The following is a 16,839-nucleotide window of genomic DNA, read 5'->3' on the forward strand; positions in this document are numbered from 1 at the left end:
ATTTGACAGAGCACTTTATTGACCCCTGGAGAATAAACATGGCTTGGAATAAACCACTGCTCGCTCCTTTTTGGTGACAATGGAGCAGATGTGCAGAAAGCCTTTTGAGTCTAAAAGCTCACTTGTATTACACATATGAATAGCTGGTCTGGAAAAAAAAATACACTCGAAAGCCGAGCCAATGTGGCTTTTATTATAGCCTTCATTAACAATCCCCCATGTTTAATTAGAGCACACCCCGCACACTTGAGATATGCCTGTCATTGTCTGAAGCTCCAGACATTCACATGAGGCTTGACGGGAGCATGTTTCATCGCACATTGGGACACGGAAGAGAAAGATTCGACAATGATTTTAATAGACAAGATTTATGTTCAGGTAGAAAAATTAGAGGGACGTAAGTTTCTGGTCTATTGTGACTCTAAATCACAGGTGTCAAACTGAGTCTTAAATCAGAATAAACATAAACATTTCATGAAGCTCTGTTTTCCTTATCCTGGCCATGGGAAGCTGGAGCTCATCCTAGCTGGTATCAGACCAAAGGAAGACTTCACATTGACTTGTCACCAGTCCAATCAAAATGCATAGGCAGACATCACAACCAGTCACACTCACATTGAGCCGTGATTTGGGGAACTGAACCCGGGCTGCATGCATGGACAGAGTTGGATTTGTTACTTTCGGTATTTTCGTGTCAGAGATCAACACAGTGAGTCAGTAGCAATTTGACTTGAGTTTTTTACACTGGATGATACAACCCACTCGATTTTGTCTTGGAGTGGCAGGAAATGCTTGGCTTGGCGGCATGTGTGTGTGTTTGTCTGTTTCATTTACAAAATTCCTGAAAATATATATATATTTTTCAACAGAACCTCTCAAATGTTACAGTTTTAGTAGTTATTGTGTTGTTGTTGTTTAAATAAAATCCTTCTTAATTTGATTAATCGAGTAATGCCAATAGAAATAAACTCTGCAATATAAAATTAGTCGAGGATGTTATTTTGTCCTCATGCAATATGTTTGTCAATGCAAGCAAACCTGTCTTGGTGGCTCCCTGTGCTTAATGTTGCATGTATTCATTAGACCCACCTCTCACATCTCTTCCATCCCAATCTGGCTGCAAGGAGTTGCTCTTGACAGCGTCATGCGGACACACCATCTTCTCTCATCCACGCAAGTGAGTGTCTTTGTTTTCACATTTTTTACAAGAGCATCTTTTATCTATTGGGGAAAAATCATATTTAGATTTAGTTTAAGTAGTATTCAATATTCAGAAAACAAGGATTATACACAGTAAACATTTTCTAAAGTCAATAATATTATTATTCATGTATTTTCCTCTTTTAGGAATTGTTTTTAACATTTTTGCAAGACATATTGCACAACCAAAATGTAAGCTACATCACTGATCAGAAATAGTTGTTTTTATCTCTAAAATAACAAAAATATAAATGATTGTGCCAGATTTTTAAGAATATAAATGTATTCAAAATAATTGTAGAAGGGATGAGAGGATGCAAGAGCTTTACTGAAGTGAAGATATTTCTTGTTATTATTATTGTCGTAAAACAAAGTTTGCCGTGGTTGTGATGTCTCAAGTGTGACTTTGCCATCACTCCGTTAACTGTCCCAATGGTCTTCATTAAAGTCAATTGCAAGTCATCTGAAACGTCGTCGGCACTGCAATTAGACTATTCTGTCATGTGCGATCTACCGCTCAACACACTTGAGCGCATGACTTTCTGCGAGAGGGGAAAACAACTGAAATAATCCCTACGTTCATTGATAGCCTGCATGTTTTGACAGGTTGAACAAAAAGATGGACAACAGTAGCTTGGAAGACGCCGCTAACACAACACTTGAGATCAATCAGGACTCCTGCGCCTTGTTGAGGAACCAGGCCTTTCGTTTTATCCTATACGCCTTCTTTTTTATTGGCATCATCTGCACAGTGGTGGGCAACTTTTTGGTGGTCTTGTCCATTTCATACTTTAAAAAGCTACAGTCGCCCACCAACTCGTTCGTCATGTCCCTGGCTGTGGCCGACTGCCTCGTGGGCCTGGTCGTAATGCCCTACAGTATGATTCGGACCATCGAAGGGTGCTGGTACTTTGGCGCCCTTTTTTGCCAACTTCATTCCAGCCTTGATGTCATGTTGTGTACTGCTTCCATATTCCATCTGAGTTGCATCGCTTTTGACCGCTACTACGCCGTCTGCAACCCGCTTGTTTATTCTTTAAAAATGTCTCAAGGTCGAGTCACATTCCTCATTGTCGTCTGCTGGGCCGTTCCCATGCTAATTTCCTTCGGTCCGATAATGCTAGGCCTCCATATTGCCGGGGTCGACGTTGTGCTCCCTCAAGACGTGTGTGTTTTCCTGGTCAATCGAATCTATGCTGTCATGGCTTCATTGATAGCCTTCTACCTGCCCATGGCTATCATGCTGGTGGCCTACTGGAAGATTTTCAAAGCAGCCAAGCGGCAGGCAATGCAGATCAGCGCCATGGAAAGCCAGATGGCTGCCGGAGTGGGGAAAGACTCAAGCAAAAAGAAGAAGCACCGCAACACCATGAAGAGAGAGCGAAAGGCAGCGAAAACCTTGGGTATCATCATGGGCGTCTTCCTCATCTTCTGGATGCCATTTTTTACTGTCAACATCGTGGACCCCTTTATTGATTACAGCACAGAAGTGGTCATCTGGGACATATTTTTATGGTTGGGATACATCAACTCATCACTAAATCCCTTCTTGTATGGTTTCTTTAACCGCTCCTTTCGTAGGGCATTCCTCATGTTCATGGGCTGTCGGGTTTGTCAACCTGGAATATCTCCTGGAATGGAGCTTTCACATACCAGGAAAGAAGCAAATGACTGTGCAGAGAAATAATGAAGTGATTGTTGTGGTGTGTTGGCATCACCGATGGTTGAGAGATGAGCCGTTTCAGTTTTCAAGGCTGCACTTGAGTCTACCTGTTTGACCACAATCTCACTTTCCTCGGGGCATTTTTTGTTCTTTTGGTGAAAAGGGAAAACCACTTGTTAACTATATCTTACTGTCTTTTGTATCTAAATCCAAATCAGATTTCCAAACTATATCATAATCTAAATGAGTAGAATTTCACCATTCGGAATTGCAACACAGATGATCAAGCCCAAGACAAGGTGTGAGATGAATAAATACTTGTTGTAAATTAGTCTCTCTCTTTTATACCTCAAGCTCAGTTTGTGACACAACTGGTAAAATATTAACTCTGGATATTTTTCTCCTTGATATTCTTGTTCTCATTAGTATTATGATTGTTATGTTTGTTATGATTTTTATGATTGGTGTTGACGATGATAATAAGAATTAGTATTATTTTTAAAATGTGTGTTTATTCGTCTTTGTGTGTGTGTGTTACCTTAATAACCCACAATCAGAATGATGTCTTTCACATTGCCATTGCTGGTATGTGACAAGAAGTGGAGCAATAGTGTCATCTGCTGGAAGGTGCAAGTCATTTTGTCAATCCCCAAATGACATAATATATATAGCCATATACAGTAACATGACATACTGCATGGATACTACATTGAATTTGCCATCAGGGAAATGGAAAAAAATTTTTTTAAACTTTTAATTTGCACAAACACAGCATTAAAAAAAACTATGCATGTTCATTTCACAGTAGCAGTCTGCACTTGAATATATACAATTATGATAGCCAAGCAATTGTGTCGCTTAATGCAGTGAATCCAACAGTTACAAGACACACTTTGCAGCATTTAATTCCCTGTCTTACATTACCTTGTTATATTAAACCAACGTCAAGATAATTATAAAAAATGTGATATTGGAATAATTGTGAACCAAGCAAAATTGAAGAAAAAAATTGTTGAATCTTTTGTGATCGTGATGGATGGAAATAATTTAACGTGCTCTCATTTTAGAACAATCAACAGTTGTACCTGTCAGTTACACTTCCCGGTCACAAGACAACCACGTGCACAATACCAGAATTTTTTTTTTAACAAAAACATAAAGACTCAGTATTTCGTTTTGATCAAGCCAAGATTTCAGATACAGTGAATCTTATTCTCTGTCCTTTATTGTGGTGGTTCTGAATGTGAATGATCAAATGATATTTGGTCCAAAATAGCCTTTGAGAATAAAGCGTCCTCTTAAATGTCTGTCTCCTTCAGGCCGTAACACTCAGCCAAGTCATAGATGTGATAACCGCTTTGTTCACACACGTTGTAAATCCCCATTGAAACTGCATCGACCACTGCAGGTGCGCTTCCTCGCCCCGCGCTTCCCTTAATTTTATTTGACAGGTTGTTCACTGTTTCTTTGAGCTGAAAGGAGGACTTCTGCAGCGGTGGGAACAGGTTCCATCTCTTTAAACTCCCCCCTGGCTTGCTTAACAAAGAGCTGCCGCAGGAGCCGTGCGTGGTGTAGCCTGACTCGTGTTCCCCTCTTTGTTCCAACGCCATTCCCCTGACGGCCGAGCGCCATTTCTGGTCATAGAAGCGACGCAGAGCCCTCCGCCTCTGGCGGCAGCGACACTTGAGTAGGCGGGTGAAGGCCCGCTGGAACTCTTTGCTGGAGCAGGGGTAGATCATGGGATTGATGCAGCTGTTGAAGTAGCCCAGCCAAAAGACCACCTTGAATACTGTCTCTGATGGCTTCATCGCTGGAAAGAAGGAGCCTAGCAGAAGAGAAAGATGTATGAGCGTTTGTAAAAGAGTGAGCGGCATGTCGAGGTCTCTATTTTCATAAGAAGCCTATTTGTGGCGTATTTCATGTAAGCAATTTGACAAACTGGACTCTTCCACCGTATTTAACGCAAATGCAAAAGCATTGACCACACCCACAGCAGTGCAGACGTCCCACAAGACTCTAGTGGGCAACTGGTCCACCGTATTTAAAGGGAATGCAATAGTATTGACCCGACCACAGCAGCGCAGACTTCCCACTCTCAGAACCGCCAACTTGTGCTCAAAAGTAAAATTGCCGAGTGTCACTAGTTTGTTATCCATTTTTTAAACATGTGATTATTCCAAAAGGTTAAGTAGTTTAGTCTTGAAAATTAAACATTAAAAGTCTTCATTAAACCTATATGAAGCAAACTCACACCTGCAAACGCACACACAGCAAAGGTGCTGCCACACAAAATCCTAATGGAGTTGCTTGAGTAGAAAATGTAAGAGAGGGTGGAAAATGCGATGCATGGCTCGGGAGATGAGTGCTCATTATGTAAAATAGTCTGGATGTGACTTTCATACAAATAAAATGTTAGTCTCTCATCAGTGGTCACACCAGGGACTCCCAGGCAGAAACAATTGCAATGCTTAAGGCTTCTCAAGCCAGCGACAAAAAAAGACAACATAGCAGGGCCCTGTTGGCGATCAACAATCAATCTTATTCGTTCAAAATGTAAGTACAGTCATAATTTTGTTTTGAATTTATTAGTTAATTACTGCTCACTCAACCATACAAAGTACACTCATAATAAATCCAAGTGTTGATTTTAATCAACATCACCATGGGTGATGGTAGTGCCGTGCAAAAACTGTGTTTCTTAACTTTGACCTTGTTTTCTACACTGGTTGTTATCTAAAACCTCCAAATTAAATTAGCATGGAACCATTTGACAAGAGGGTTAGAAAGTCAGCATTACAATGTTTATTTTCAATTCTCATTAAAAAAAAAAAAAGTTCAGTAATTACTGTTGCTCTGAACATATCATGGAAGTAAACAAAAACTGAAGGGCTATTTTTCCTTGTGTCCCCAACAAAGTGCTGCCTAAAAGGCAAATGGTATTGGAATTTTGGATAGGTCAAAGCACTCTGTCTGCATCATCACAAAGAAAAAGCCTGATTAACATAAATAGTCGTTTGGAGTGCACGTCTGCCCTCCGGGCTAAAAGTAGAATTAGTACAGATGGGTAAGCTTTAAGATTTAGGAGCTGTCCACAACAGACAAGAAAGTGTGGGGTGCAAGTAAGTACTATTTTAGAAATTAAGAAACAAACCCAAAGACAATACAGCGTTTAATCAAGACTACAGTAGCTGTCAATACTAATAATATTGATAACAATATTGCCAAGCTCTCTTTGTGAATTAATCAACATCGACCATTTAACACTGCGGTTTACCTACATCTTATCTATCAGCAACAAAATAATATGATGCAACACAGATTTGAAAGATTAGGGTAGCATTGTTGTTGTCATGTGAACCCTAGCTCACCTTTATTTTTTTTCTTAGTGAATAAAAAAAAAAATTGCTTGCATTGTATTTACATTTCATTTGCATTGCCTGTAAATACATTGGGGAAATCTCAAAGCACACCACCAAACTAAAATGTCTCAAGAGTGGATGGACAAGTTAATTACTCTATGTATCGCCTGCCATCTAGTGGAGGAGCATTTATTTGTTTTGTCAGTCACGATACATTGCTTTCTGACCAATAAAGTGAGATTGGACAATTTCCTGCAGAACACTGGTTGGGAATCACTGATAGTGTAAATAATGAGTTATATTGACCAGCCAGGACTCCGCTCATGTGGTGTTCAAGTGCTACTTTTAACTCTTGTTCGCATGAGTTTGCGCGGACCTTCCTAAAATAATTTGGGTTTTAATAAATGTAGACCATTCAAAAGGTCATGACCACTTCAACAATAGAGTGATATCCAGTGCAAATAGATTTTTGATTGGCACTGACAGAGAGGCATTTATCAATATTGTTGATGTTGGAGCCAATTTGGTTTCCTTAAGTTAAACTTTAATTTTGGTTAGTATTGGCTGGCCTTAGGCCATGGACCTTTATTTTGAACTTTGGTTAAATTCCGCTGGCCTTGAGCCACAAACCTTTATTTTGACACAGCCTTTGGTCACCTGTTCAGTCACCTGATCAGGCACCTGATCAGGTGAAGATGGCTTCTCCCACATGGCAGTCTGCCTCAGTCAGTCTCAGTTAGCCAAAAAGATAGTAGTGATATAGTTTTTTACTGCTTCAAGCTTACAATTTGGATTACTTGTGTGCTACCTGCTTGCCTAACTGCGACCCCCCACTCTCTCCTGGCCTGCCTGCTATCACTTCTCTACCTCTGCCATGCTTGCCTCTATGTTGGACATTATTTCTCCATCTCCAACAAGGTATGAGCAACAGCTCAACAATGTTTTAACATAAGTGTGACAACAAACCCTATACCATCAAACCCTAAAAATAATTGACATAGTTGCTGTTGTCACACTAAAATCAGTTGGGCTAAACCCCAAGTGACCTGTGACCCTTAACATGGTAAGTGATATGGGAAATGAATGCATAGTTGTTGTTTCAACAGTGAATGTAATTCCTGCAAATATTACATCATCCATAAAAAAAGACAAAACATATTTGTATGAACACTGATGTGACATTTAAATATTTAATAATCACAATAGTTCCTGTCCACTAATGAATATATTTTTTGTGGACTAATCAACAGTAACACTCTAGATGTCACATTAATAAACAACGTGGTAACAAAACTAATTACTGACACAACTGACATGTTTCTATGATTGGTGTGCAAGAAAAAAAAAGTATAGTCCTGAACTGAGCAAAAATGTGTTCCTTCTTGAAGAGTAACAAGCCCCAAGACTCCAAAAAGTGTTGATTTGTACTCTTGGCACTTAACTTTTACAGCCTGTAAATTTTTGACCCTGGAAAAAAAAAAGGTATGCGTATTCATGCAGCCCCTTTTGATTTATTTGTGTGGATTGTGCCTTGAAGGTCAGAAAAAAAAAAAAAAAAAACCCCTCAAAAAAAACTTTCTCTAGCACAAGTCAAGATTACACCAAAAAGGGAGCAGTCTTCCATTTCTCCCATGCAAGTACAATCCATACCATCATCCATCCTTGATACCACGTAGCACTTGTGCAGGGTCACTGGAAGCTTAAGTCGATCCCATTTAGACTGATCACTAATCAATCGTGGGACTGATGTATAAAGATAGATAAACATTCACGCCCACATTCACACCTACAGACAATTTGGAGAGAGAACCTAATAAACCTGGGTTGGAACAGTAGCAGATGCCTGAGAGAATGGAATGAATCCACATAAACAAAAATAAACCAAAAACAAATAAATAAATAGAGCTATTGAGTGATTGTGTTGCCAATGCAGGTCCAGTTTTTTTTTAATGGTACAGTCAAAAACAACATGAATCAAAAAAATCAGAACACTTGCAATTAGCTGTTGTAGACCACAACTCACAACCTGATGCTCTCTCTCTCTCTCTCTCTCTCTCTCTCTCTCTCTCTCTCTCTCTCTCTCTCTCTCTCTCTCTCTCTCTCTCTCTCTCTCTCTCTCTCTCTCTCTCTCTTTTATTATTATTATTTTGTATATATATATATATATATATTATTTTTTTTATATATATATAAGAACGAATGAAAGAAAGAAAGAAGCCTAAAGAACTATAAAGAAACATTCTACTTACCAAAAGGTAAAAAGAAGAAAAAAGGCAGCCAACATAGGATAAACATGCCTACGACGATGGCGAGGGTTTTGGCCGCCTTTTTCTCCCGAGAGAACTTCATGAGGCGCACGGAGAGCGAGCTCCTGAACGGGTGCTGCTTGTTGCTTTTGGAGCTGACCGCGCGCGCATCCTCCAGCACGCTGCGGCAGTGGATCCTCAGAACCACCTCCACGGACTTGTCTCGTTCCCGCTTGACACCCGCCTCCAGGCTTCTGGTAGTCCTTCGGGCCACCACGTAGACCCGAAAGTACATAATGAGGATGATCAGGAGCGGCAGGTAGAAGGAGAAGAGAGAGGAGAAGAGCGCGTATCCGGGCTCCTCCGTAATCCTGCAGATGCTCTCGTCCACGGGTGGCGGTTCTTTCCAACCCAGCAGCGGTCCAACCGAGATGACTGTGGACGACACCCACACCAAAACCAGAATGACACCCGCCCTCCTCTCGGTCATGATGCTCGGGTACTTGAGGCAGTGTTTGACGCCTATGTAGCGGTCCACGGAGATGATGCACAAGCTGAGGATGGAGGCAGTACAGCACAGCACGTCCACCGCCGCCCAGATATTGCAAAACACCCGGCCGAACACCCAGCAGCCCAGAACCTCCAGAGAAGCGGAGAAGGGCAGCACCACGATGCTCAGGAGCAGGTCCGCCATCGCCAAGTTGACTATAAAGAAGTTGGTCACCGTCTGCAAGTGACTGTTGCACAACACGGATAAAATAACCAAAATGTTACCCACGATCGCCACCAGAATAAATAAACCGAGAAAAAGGCCGAGCCAAACGGATGGGGAGTCAAGTGTAAAGTTCGAACACGCCGCAGTGCTGTCGTTTAGAAATATTAGCTCCATTGCAGAGCCATTGAGAGGCTCCGTGAAATAGATCCCATGGATACTGTCGTTCCTTAAGTTTGAATCCGTCATGCTGAAGAAATAGCACACGTAAAAATAACTTTAAACCAAGTGCTTCATCATCTAGGCCAAACGATAGTCGTGCGTAAAACAATCCCAAAAAGAATAAGCAACCCGCAGGGCCGCTTGGGCAACACGCTCGTGGGCTCGGTAGGAGTTCAGGAGGCGACAAAAATATATATAAGAGCCTCCAACTCTTCGCCATGGGCACGCGTATCTTCTTGGCTGTGCAGCGGCGTGCACTGGTGGCATCATTTTCGACCATCAACTGGCTCCCGGAGTCAGCCAGAGCAGGTCCGAACCTGCAGCTCCACCCACGTCATACGCATGCACATACGCGCGCGCGCGCACGCACATAAATTGTTTCACTCAAAATCTCCTCACGTCAGCGCTGCCTCAATGTCTAATTGAAAGCTTTTTGCTTTGTTGATGTGGAAGATGCGCATCATATTTGTAAGAGCTGACCCTTAAATATGGCTTTTTATTCACAAGCCAAGTAGCATATTATCAATGGGTCATTTGGCCGGTTGAAGAAGTAAATGAAAGCTGAGAACTTCATTCAAGTCCGCAGGAACATTTTCCAGAACTATTCATGTTAGTCCTTATGTCAAGACACCACTTATATTTTGCTCAAAACTACTAGACAAGAACATGTTTAAATAGACAATTTGATTGTTGAAATATTTCTCTTTTATTGGCTCAGTGTTTACACAAACAGAAAAATTCAACTTTTTCACTTTTTGCTTCAGAAGCATGCCATAGCATTGACAAGCAGATAGGTCCTATCTGATAGGGTGTCCAAAAATAAAGCTGTCACATAAATAGTTGAGCTGGCCTTTCATTCTGACATTTGTTCCATGAAATTGTGTTATTTATTGCCCAACAATCTAATCTCTTCATTTGGTTGTGTTTCCCTGCTTAACGCTGCTTAATATTCAAATTTGTTTTCCAATTAGAGTTCCGCCTCGAGGTGCTCCCGTGTCAATCTAAACTGCACAGGGCCTTCAGATTCTGCTGTGTTGTCTAATTGTTCATTGGTGTGTAGGGATGGGAATTGAGAACTGGTTCTTGTTGAGAATCAGTTCCCATTTTACCAATTCATGGGAATCGTTTGCTATTTTGCTAACAATTCCCTTAGCGATTCCCGTCAGCACGAGTTACGTCGCTACACACGTTTTGCATTTTACGCACGCTATGCAACATGCCTAGCGACCTTATCAATTCCCGTCCCTATTAGCGTGAATTGTTTTCCTTATGCGATTGGCTGGTAATTCGATTCAATTGGGATAGACTCCAGCCTGCCGATGACCCACATGAGGACACAAGCTATACAAACCTCTTGCAGTCTCATTACACTGTGCTTGTTTACCTAATGTGGCTCCCTGTGACTATTTCAAAAATGAAATGCTGACCATATGTAGGTCAGAAAGCTTTGCGTGAGAGGACTGCAGCTAATAAGATAGTTGTGTATGCATGATTAGATTTTTGTTGTAACATAATTGTGGTGTAATAATCAAAGAGTAATTCAGTAACCATTATAAGAAGCAAAAGAGAGTTACCAATTCTGTAAAAAAAAAATGTAAGAAAAGAAAAACAATTACATTTCCCAGTCCTGCTATGGGTTTTCATTAATCATTCCAAAGATATCAGGGCCACCAAGGACTTAGCTCTCCTGGCCCCAAGACTATAAAAAAAACAAAAAAACACTGACCTACATTTAACTTTAATATTCATCCACAGAAATGTCACTGATTTATTTCCAGCAATTGTATTGATGTATGTCTTGAGTGCACAGTTTCTGTCCAATCATATTTCAGCTTCTATCCATTGCCTAGTCAATCTGATATGTCCAGGGCCTTCAGAAACGGAAATGCTGGCCGATGTCTTCTAAATGATAACAGCAATAGCAGTACTGTTCAGCCAATCAGATCATAAATTTGACCCCAAAGGCCAGCCAAAAGGTTCATGATGACAACAGCATTTTCCGTTCTTTGAGCAGAACTTCTTATAGCCAACGTACCACCAGCAAATCACATGGCATCATGTATTTAATATACTTTTATTTTGGGTTTTGTTACATTATAAGATGCATAAATGCTGATTCTGAACTGTTATTGCACATTCTTGTGTTGCTATCTTGTGTTTTTTTGTGCTATATTAATAGTTTCTATAGTTGAGCTAGTGATAGGGGTTGCATTAAGCGGTGGATAAGGTTTTAACGGCCGAGGTATCAAATGCAATCTCACTGCTCTCCTGAATAAAAATACAACCAAAGTACTAAAGGTTGCATGATGAAAGATTTTTCTGGTGGTTGTTAATAAAGCAGATAAAACATAAAAGAGCTAGCAAAAGTTTGGATGGAACCTCACACTATTGTGATGAAAATTGAAAAACTATAAAGGTGAACTTGCTGCAGTGCATGTGTTCCAGTCATCCAAAGGTGATCACATCTGTCGTGGTTATGAATGACTCATAATCAAGTCAGTCAGCCAACTGTTGCAGAATGGTGATTACGTGGTTATCACTCCTTGCTCCTTAATATGCCATAATCGCTGATTGCATCACTGTCTTTATGCCCCTGCCGCATTTACTGTAATTGGTCAATGATGGCAGCTCATACGTGTGAGGCTCCATCCAAACAAAAAAGGTTTATCAGCAAATTGGTCATTAATACTTTCAATTCCAGCCATTTAAAAAAAGAAATCTTGAGTGCTAGCTCATTTAGAACATTCTAACTGACAATTCAGGGCTCACAGAATTTGGGGGTTTATGGATATGTAAACACAGAAACGATCAAATAAAGAATTAGGCTTTTTTTCATCACACATAGTAGAATAAAAATGGTATATTCCTGTACTTTTTGTTTTGAAGGGGGTTGGGGTCAGTAGTCAAACATGGTTTGGACTGATGATACACTATTGCGCACTCTCCAACAGCCTCCACTGTAAATCTTTAATACCAACTATGAATGATTACCAGAATAAAATGTGCATGATTCATGACCTTGACTTCCGCTGCAGTCCATTAATCCGAGAAGCTTTTGACCTCAATCAAAAGGCCTGACATTTCCTGTCGCATCAAACTTTATATGTGCCAAAAGATTAGCAAGTGATTGAGCACTGCACTGACACACCACAATCTGTTTTGGCTTTTGAGGCTTTGTATACAACTTACTACACTGTATAGTTTTTTTTTTTTTTTATTGAACTACAAAACATTACAGGATTTCCAAGGAAAAAGTAGATTGACACAAAGAGATCATACAATCCAAAAAAAAAGGAGAGTGTGGATATTCCCAAGGGCTGTTGGAGATGATTGATCCACCGACTGCGCTCGTGTATTTTGGCGACAGGGATTTATCTGCGTGCTTGTACTGCTCTTCATTCAAAGATTAAAATTTGGAAACGCAGCAAACCCAGTGGCTGCCAATCGGCCATTTAATGACAACTAGCTGCCAAACCCAAAACACTTGGTGCCAGTTCAGTCCGTTTCAGCCACATCTCTCAATGCGCAGGCAAATGGAGTTCAATTGATGTTTGAGGTCTGTTTCTTTTTATTTTTCTAGCCTGCTCTTCATTTGCATTCAATTCCGGTAGCCTTTGCCCACGTTTCGCTAAAGCGCAGAAGCCCATATTCCAATTCATATTTTCTCTGCCCTTACTCTCTCACTATGGTAATCTCTAATGTCGACTGTGACTGTTCTTACTTATCACGACACAGCAGAGTGACTGGGATTCAGTTTGCCACAGGTCATATTGTACTTTGATATTACTTCATACCTGAATCTTCTAAAAGTCAAATAATCTTACTGCTCGCTTTCTAGTGTTTTTTTTTTTATTTTTTAAAGGAGCCATAATGTGTTAAAAGTAAAACCGGTGGTCTATACAGTTTTTGTATTCCTTTCCCTATAAGAACCTCTTTGGTAAAATGTTACGTAATTTAAGAAACATGCTTCGGTCCTACAATTTAACATACTATGAGTGTCTTGCCTTTTGTCCGAGTGATTCCCTCAACAATGCATGGCTGGACTGAGAGAGGAATTACAATGTAAGCATTTGAAGTACACAACAGAGGTCACGATTAGGGTGTGGTGTCACCTTTCATCTCAGGGTAAGCGTAGGATGGACTCGTCTGCAACACTTTTATTACCAAGAACCCCCCCCCCCCCCCCCTTTATGTTCCCTGAGCCAGGCTGCCCACGTGTCTTGTTAGAGAGGACTGTGATGTATTTGGCAAATGGCAACATCATTCATTAAAGGTTTTAAATGATGTAACGCTTACATGCAAAGGTTAGTGTCTGAAGTAACTTGGATATAATTTACTGCAACAAACTGTGGCTCAATCACTGTAGCTTAGAGAAAATGCTTAAATTATTTCCTGAGGTTTTTGACTTGTCAATTTATATGTGCACCATTGCCATTTTTTGCAGTGAGTGAATCATGGCATGTAATCACGATATGATTTGCTTTGCGTTTATTTCTAGTGCTCTGCAAAGTTAAAAATACCATATTGGAAAGACAGATAGGAATTTATTTATATTCTATTTTTCAGCTCATACCCTTCTTTTTGAAATATATCAAATGCAAACTCCACCTCAAAACTTTGAAATTAACCATGAGTTTAGATATCCTCTGACCAATGATGATGATTATTGATGCACGACAGGAGCTTTTCGAATGATGCGATAGAGCTTAATGATCCTGAGCCACATGGGAATCTGATAATTTTCTACTCACAGACCTGCAGTATAAAAATAGAACTCTCACAAAGAAGGTCCTCTGTTATCAAGGCAATGTGGGCAGAGATTTGCCTCACTGATCACAGCAGTGCCAGCAGCTTCACAGGTGTATTGGAAACAAGCAGACAGTGTCTACAATACACATTGTACATTGTAAATGTAGAACAAGACATTTGATAACTATCACTTAACCGACACGTTGAGCTTTTTATTGAATAAAATACATTAGAATTGATTTGCCTGATTTGCACATCATTTAGTGGCGTTTCTTTAGTTTATTGCAATTATCAATGCCATGACAGCTTCTTTATTTGTACAATAGTAATGTTCTCTCCTGGTCATTGCAGGATTGTAATTGAATTTTATTCATCAGCGGGGTGGTGGCCATTGGGAATTTCTGAAGATTCCAGAATAGCCGGTAGACAAATATTTCCGAGCTGCATTTTAATCCCAGTATATACCCAATTTGGATGAATAGCATACTGTGCATTGGTGGAACTGAACTTGATCTTCTTAAAACTTAGTTAGCACATGTACAATTTCCTAGTAAACTCTTGGACATGTTTGTATGCAGCGTGGCTTTAAGGGAGTTTGCTATCATGATGGGACAAAATGGTTGTTGAAAAGAGAAGTTTACAGACAAACAAATGAAGGTTGGGAGGGTTTAAGCACTATTTACTACATATGATTAAAACCGTCTGTTATCTTTGGCTAAAGCAGATCGCTTTCCACTGGGTGCAGTTCCTGTTGAAATCAAATGGATTAAAATAAGTATCACATGGTTAAAGCACATATTTTCTATTTTTCTCACAACATAAGAGTGAATGTTTTTGCAGCCAACATTTGATTAAAGGTGCACTGAAAATGATCATTTTGGGGTTTCAAAAGTTGTGTTCCTCAAATTTGATTACTTTTCAACATGCCATTTATTTATTTATTTATTACCCCTTGTTTTGCTTAATTTATTCTCCCACACCGATAGCCACTCAACACAGACGTTCGTGTATTGTGCCATTTATACCTGCATGTGTTTGGATTGCCATTACATGCCCTCAAAATTACCCCAATGGTAGCGGTCACATTTTGGCCTGTCTGTTTTTACACAACAGCAATGTAGTTTGAGGGAAATGACAGATGACACAGCCTCTGACCAGCCAAACAAGGAAAAAAAAATCTTCCTGAGGTTATTTCAAACTCTGACTTTGGAATGACTGACTGGCAGTTTTTGATTAGCAGTCCTGAGGGGCCTGAAGGTGGTGAGACAGGTCAGACATTTTTAGAGTATAACCCAGGGTAAGTCCATGCATAGCACAAAGTAGGAATAAAATAAAACTCATTAGTGCAGAATATTCATTCATTTCAACAGCCCCGTCGCCCTCACCTTGAACCAAGTAATGACAAAAATTACCCAAACCTAAATTTATTTACCATGAAGACTCTTCTCCATATGCTCTACGTGTAGGCCTATGTTTGACACTGTGTGAATCTCACTTCCAATAATTATCCGACACCAAGTGAGTTTACTGATGCAAGTCTCCAGAGATGTGCTCTGTGTACTTCGGGTGTCCTCTTCAAAACACTGAGACCCTGCGTTGCCTTTCTCACGCCACGTACACTTTGTTGTATGTTTGTGTGTGCGTGTGACTCACACCCACAAGAGAGTGCTGCTCCATGTACACCATTCAGTAAATAGCAGTGAGGATAAACCTTCAGAAATAAATAAATAACAGGGACTCATATGAACTTTGACCACCGATAAATTCCTTTCACACATCTATGTCAGATCTTTTTAAGGATCTGGTGGAAAATGTTAGTATATTGAAAGTTTGTCTGTAGGGTTCAATGGAAAATCTAAAAACAATACAGGATATTATAGTTTTGTTATATGATAGAGGAGATCAGTCAGAGTCAAATCAATAGTTGCAATCAATGACTGCCATTAGCCATTTGAAGACGGGGGTGACGGGGGATAAATCACTCTCCCTAGTTGGCGTTGGGGCTTAAGTACGGTTTAACCACTGATTTTCATTTCCCTCAGTTTGTGTGGAATTTTCCATTGCTACTTGTCACTTAAACATTGTCGTTGCTTCTCAACATTTTCTGAACAGGCACATTAGTTAAATTCAAAACAAACACGCCGACCGGCATACTCAGCAAAATGGTACAAATGTATCTTTTGAAAAAGTAACATTCATTTGATAAGAAACGTGTCTCTTTCAAAAACAACATAACCTTATATTAAAAAAAAAAAAAAAAAAAAGGCTTTTTCTAAATGCTCCTGAATGCGTTGGACTTGGAGACTTGGGGACCAAATTGACAAATAATACAGTATTCCAGACTATTATGGGATGTATTCACTTCTCATTTATTTTTTTTGTGGTGTAGGATAATAAATGTAGACCTTACCAGTGAATTTTTAACTCCAAAATACATAACTGAAGATATTGTAAGACAGATGATCATTTGCGCTAGCATGTATAAACACTGTTATTCAAAGGGGGAAAAAAAAGTCCCAATTTTAAGTGCTTTAAATTAATTCATGTGACATGTTTGTTTGAAATGCATTTAGCTGATAAATGCAGTGAGCTGCGATGTCACAAGATACTTTCTAAAAATCGTTTAGCTATATGATAAACAACAAACCGCATGTCCGTCCACACATTCATTTTTTTCTCTGGTTTCCA

At 39.9% G+C, this 16,839-nt stretch overlaps 2 protein-coding genes across 2 annotated transcripts; one reads left to right on the forward strand and one right to left on the reverse strand.

The window, feature by feature from the left end:
* Window positions 1-1,819: 1,819 nt before the first annotated feature.
* LOC133151788 (5-hydroxytryptamine receptor 4) lies at window positions 1,820-2,930 on the forward strand. The gene has a single exon (XM_061275106.1). The coding sequence runs from the start codon at window positions 1,820-1,822 to the stop codon at window positions 2,885-2,887; it is 1,068 nt and encodes a 355-aa protein (XP_061131090.1). The 3' UTR covers window positions 2,888-2,930.
* Window positions 2,931-3,382: 452 nt separating this feature from the next.
* Window positions 3,383-9,728, reverse strand: adra1d (adrenoceptor alpha 1D). The gene is made up of 2 exons (XM_061275393.1): window positions 8,472-9,728; window positions 3,383-4,688 (listed from the first exon to the last, which is right to left on the reverse strand). The coding sequence occupies exons 1-2, from the start codon at window positions 9,427-9,429 to the stop codon at window positions 4,162-4,164; spliced, it is 1,485 nt and encodes a 494-aa protein (XP_061131377.1). The 5' UTR covers window positions 9,430-9,728; the 3' UTR covers window positions 3,383-4,161.
* Between the last annotated feature and the right edge of the window lie 7,111 nt (window positions 9,729-16,839).

This window comes from Syngnathus typhle, linkage group LG3 (assembly GCF_033458585.1).
Source record: "Syngnathus typhle isolate RoL2023-S1 ecotype Sweden linkage group LG3, RoL_Styp_1.0, whole genome shotgun sequence".
In the NCBI taxonomy this organism is placed as follows: Eukaryota; Metazoa; Chordata; class Actinopteri; order Syngnathiformes; family Syngnathidae; genus Syngnathus; species Syngnathus typhle.

Coding starts and splice junctions, on each gene's coding strand:
- LOC133151788 (XM_061275106.1), top strand. CDS start 1,820: ATGGACAACAGTAGCTTGGAAGACGCCGCTAACACAACACTTGAGATC.
- adra1d (XM_061275393.1), bottom strand. CDS start 9,429: ATGACGGATTCAAACTTAAGGAACGACAGTATCCATGGGATCTATTTC. Junction 4,689..8,471: donor TTTCTTCTTTTTACCTTTTG/GTAAGTAGAATG, acceptor CTCTTCTGCTAG/GCTCCTTCTTTCCAGCGATG.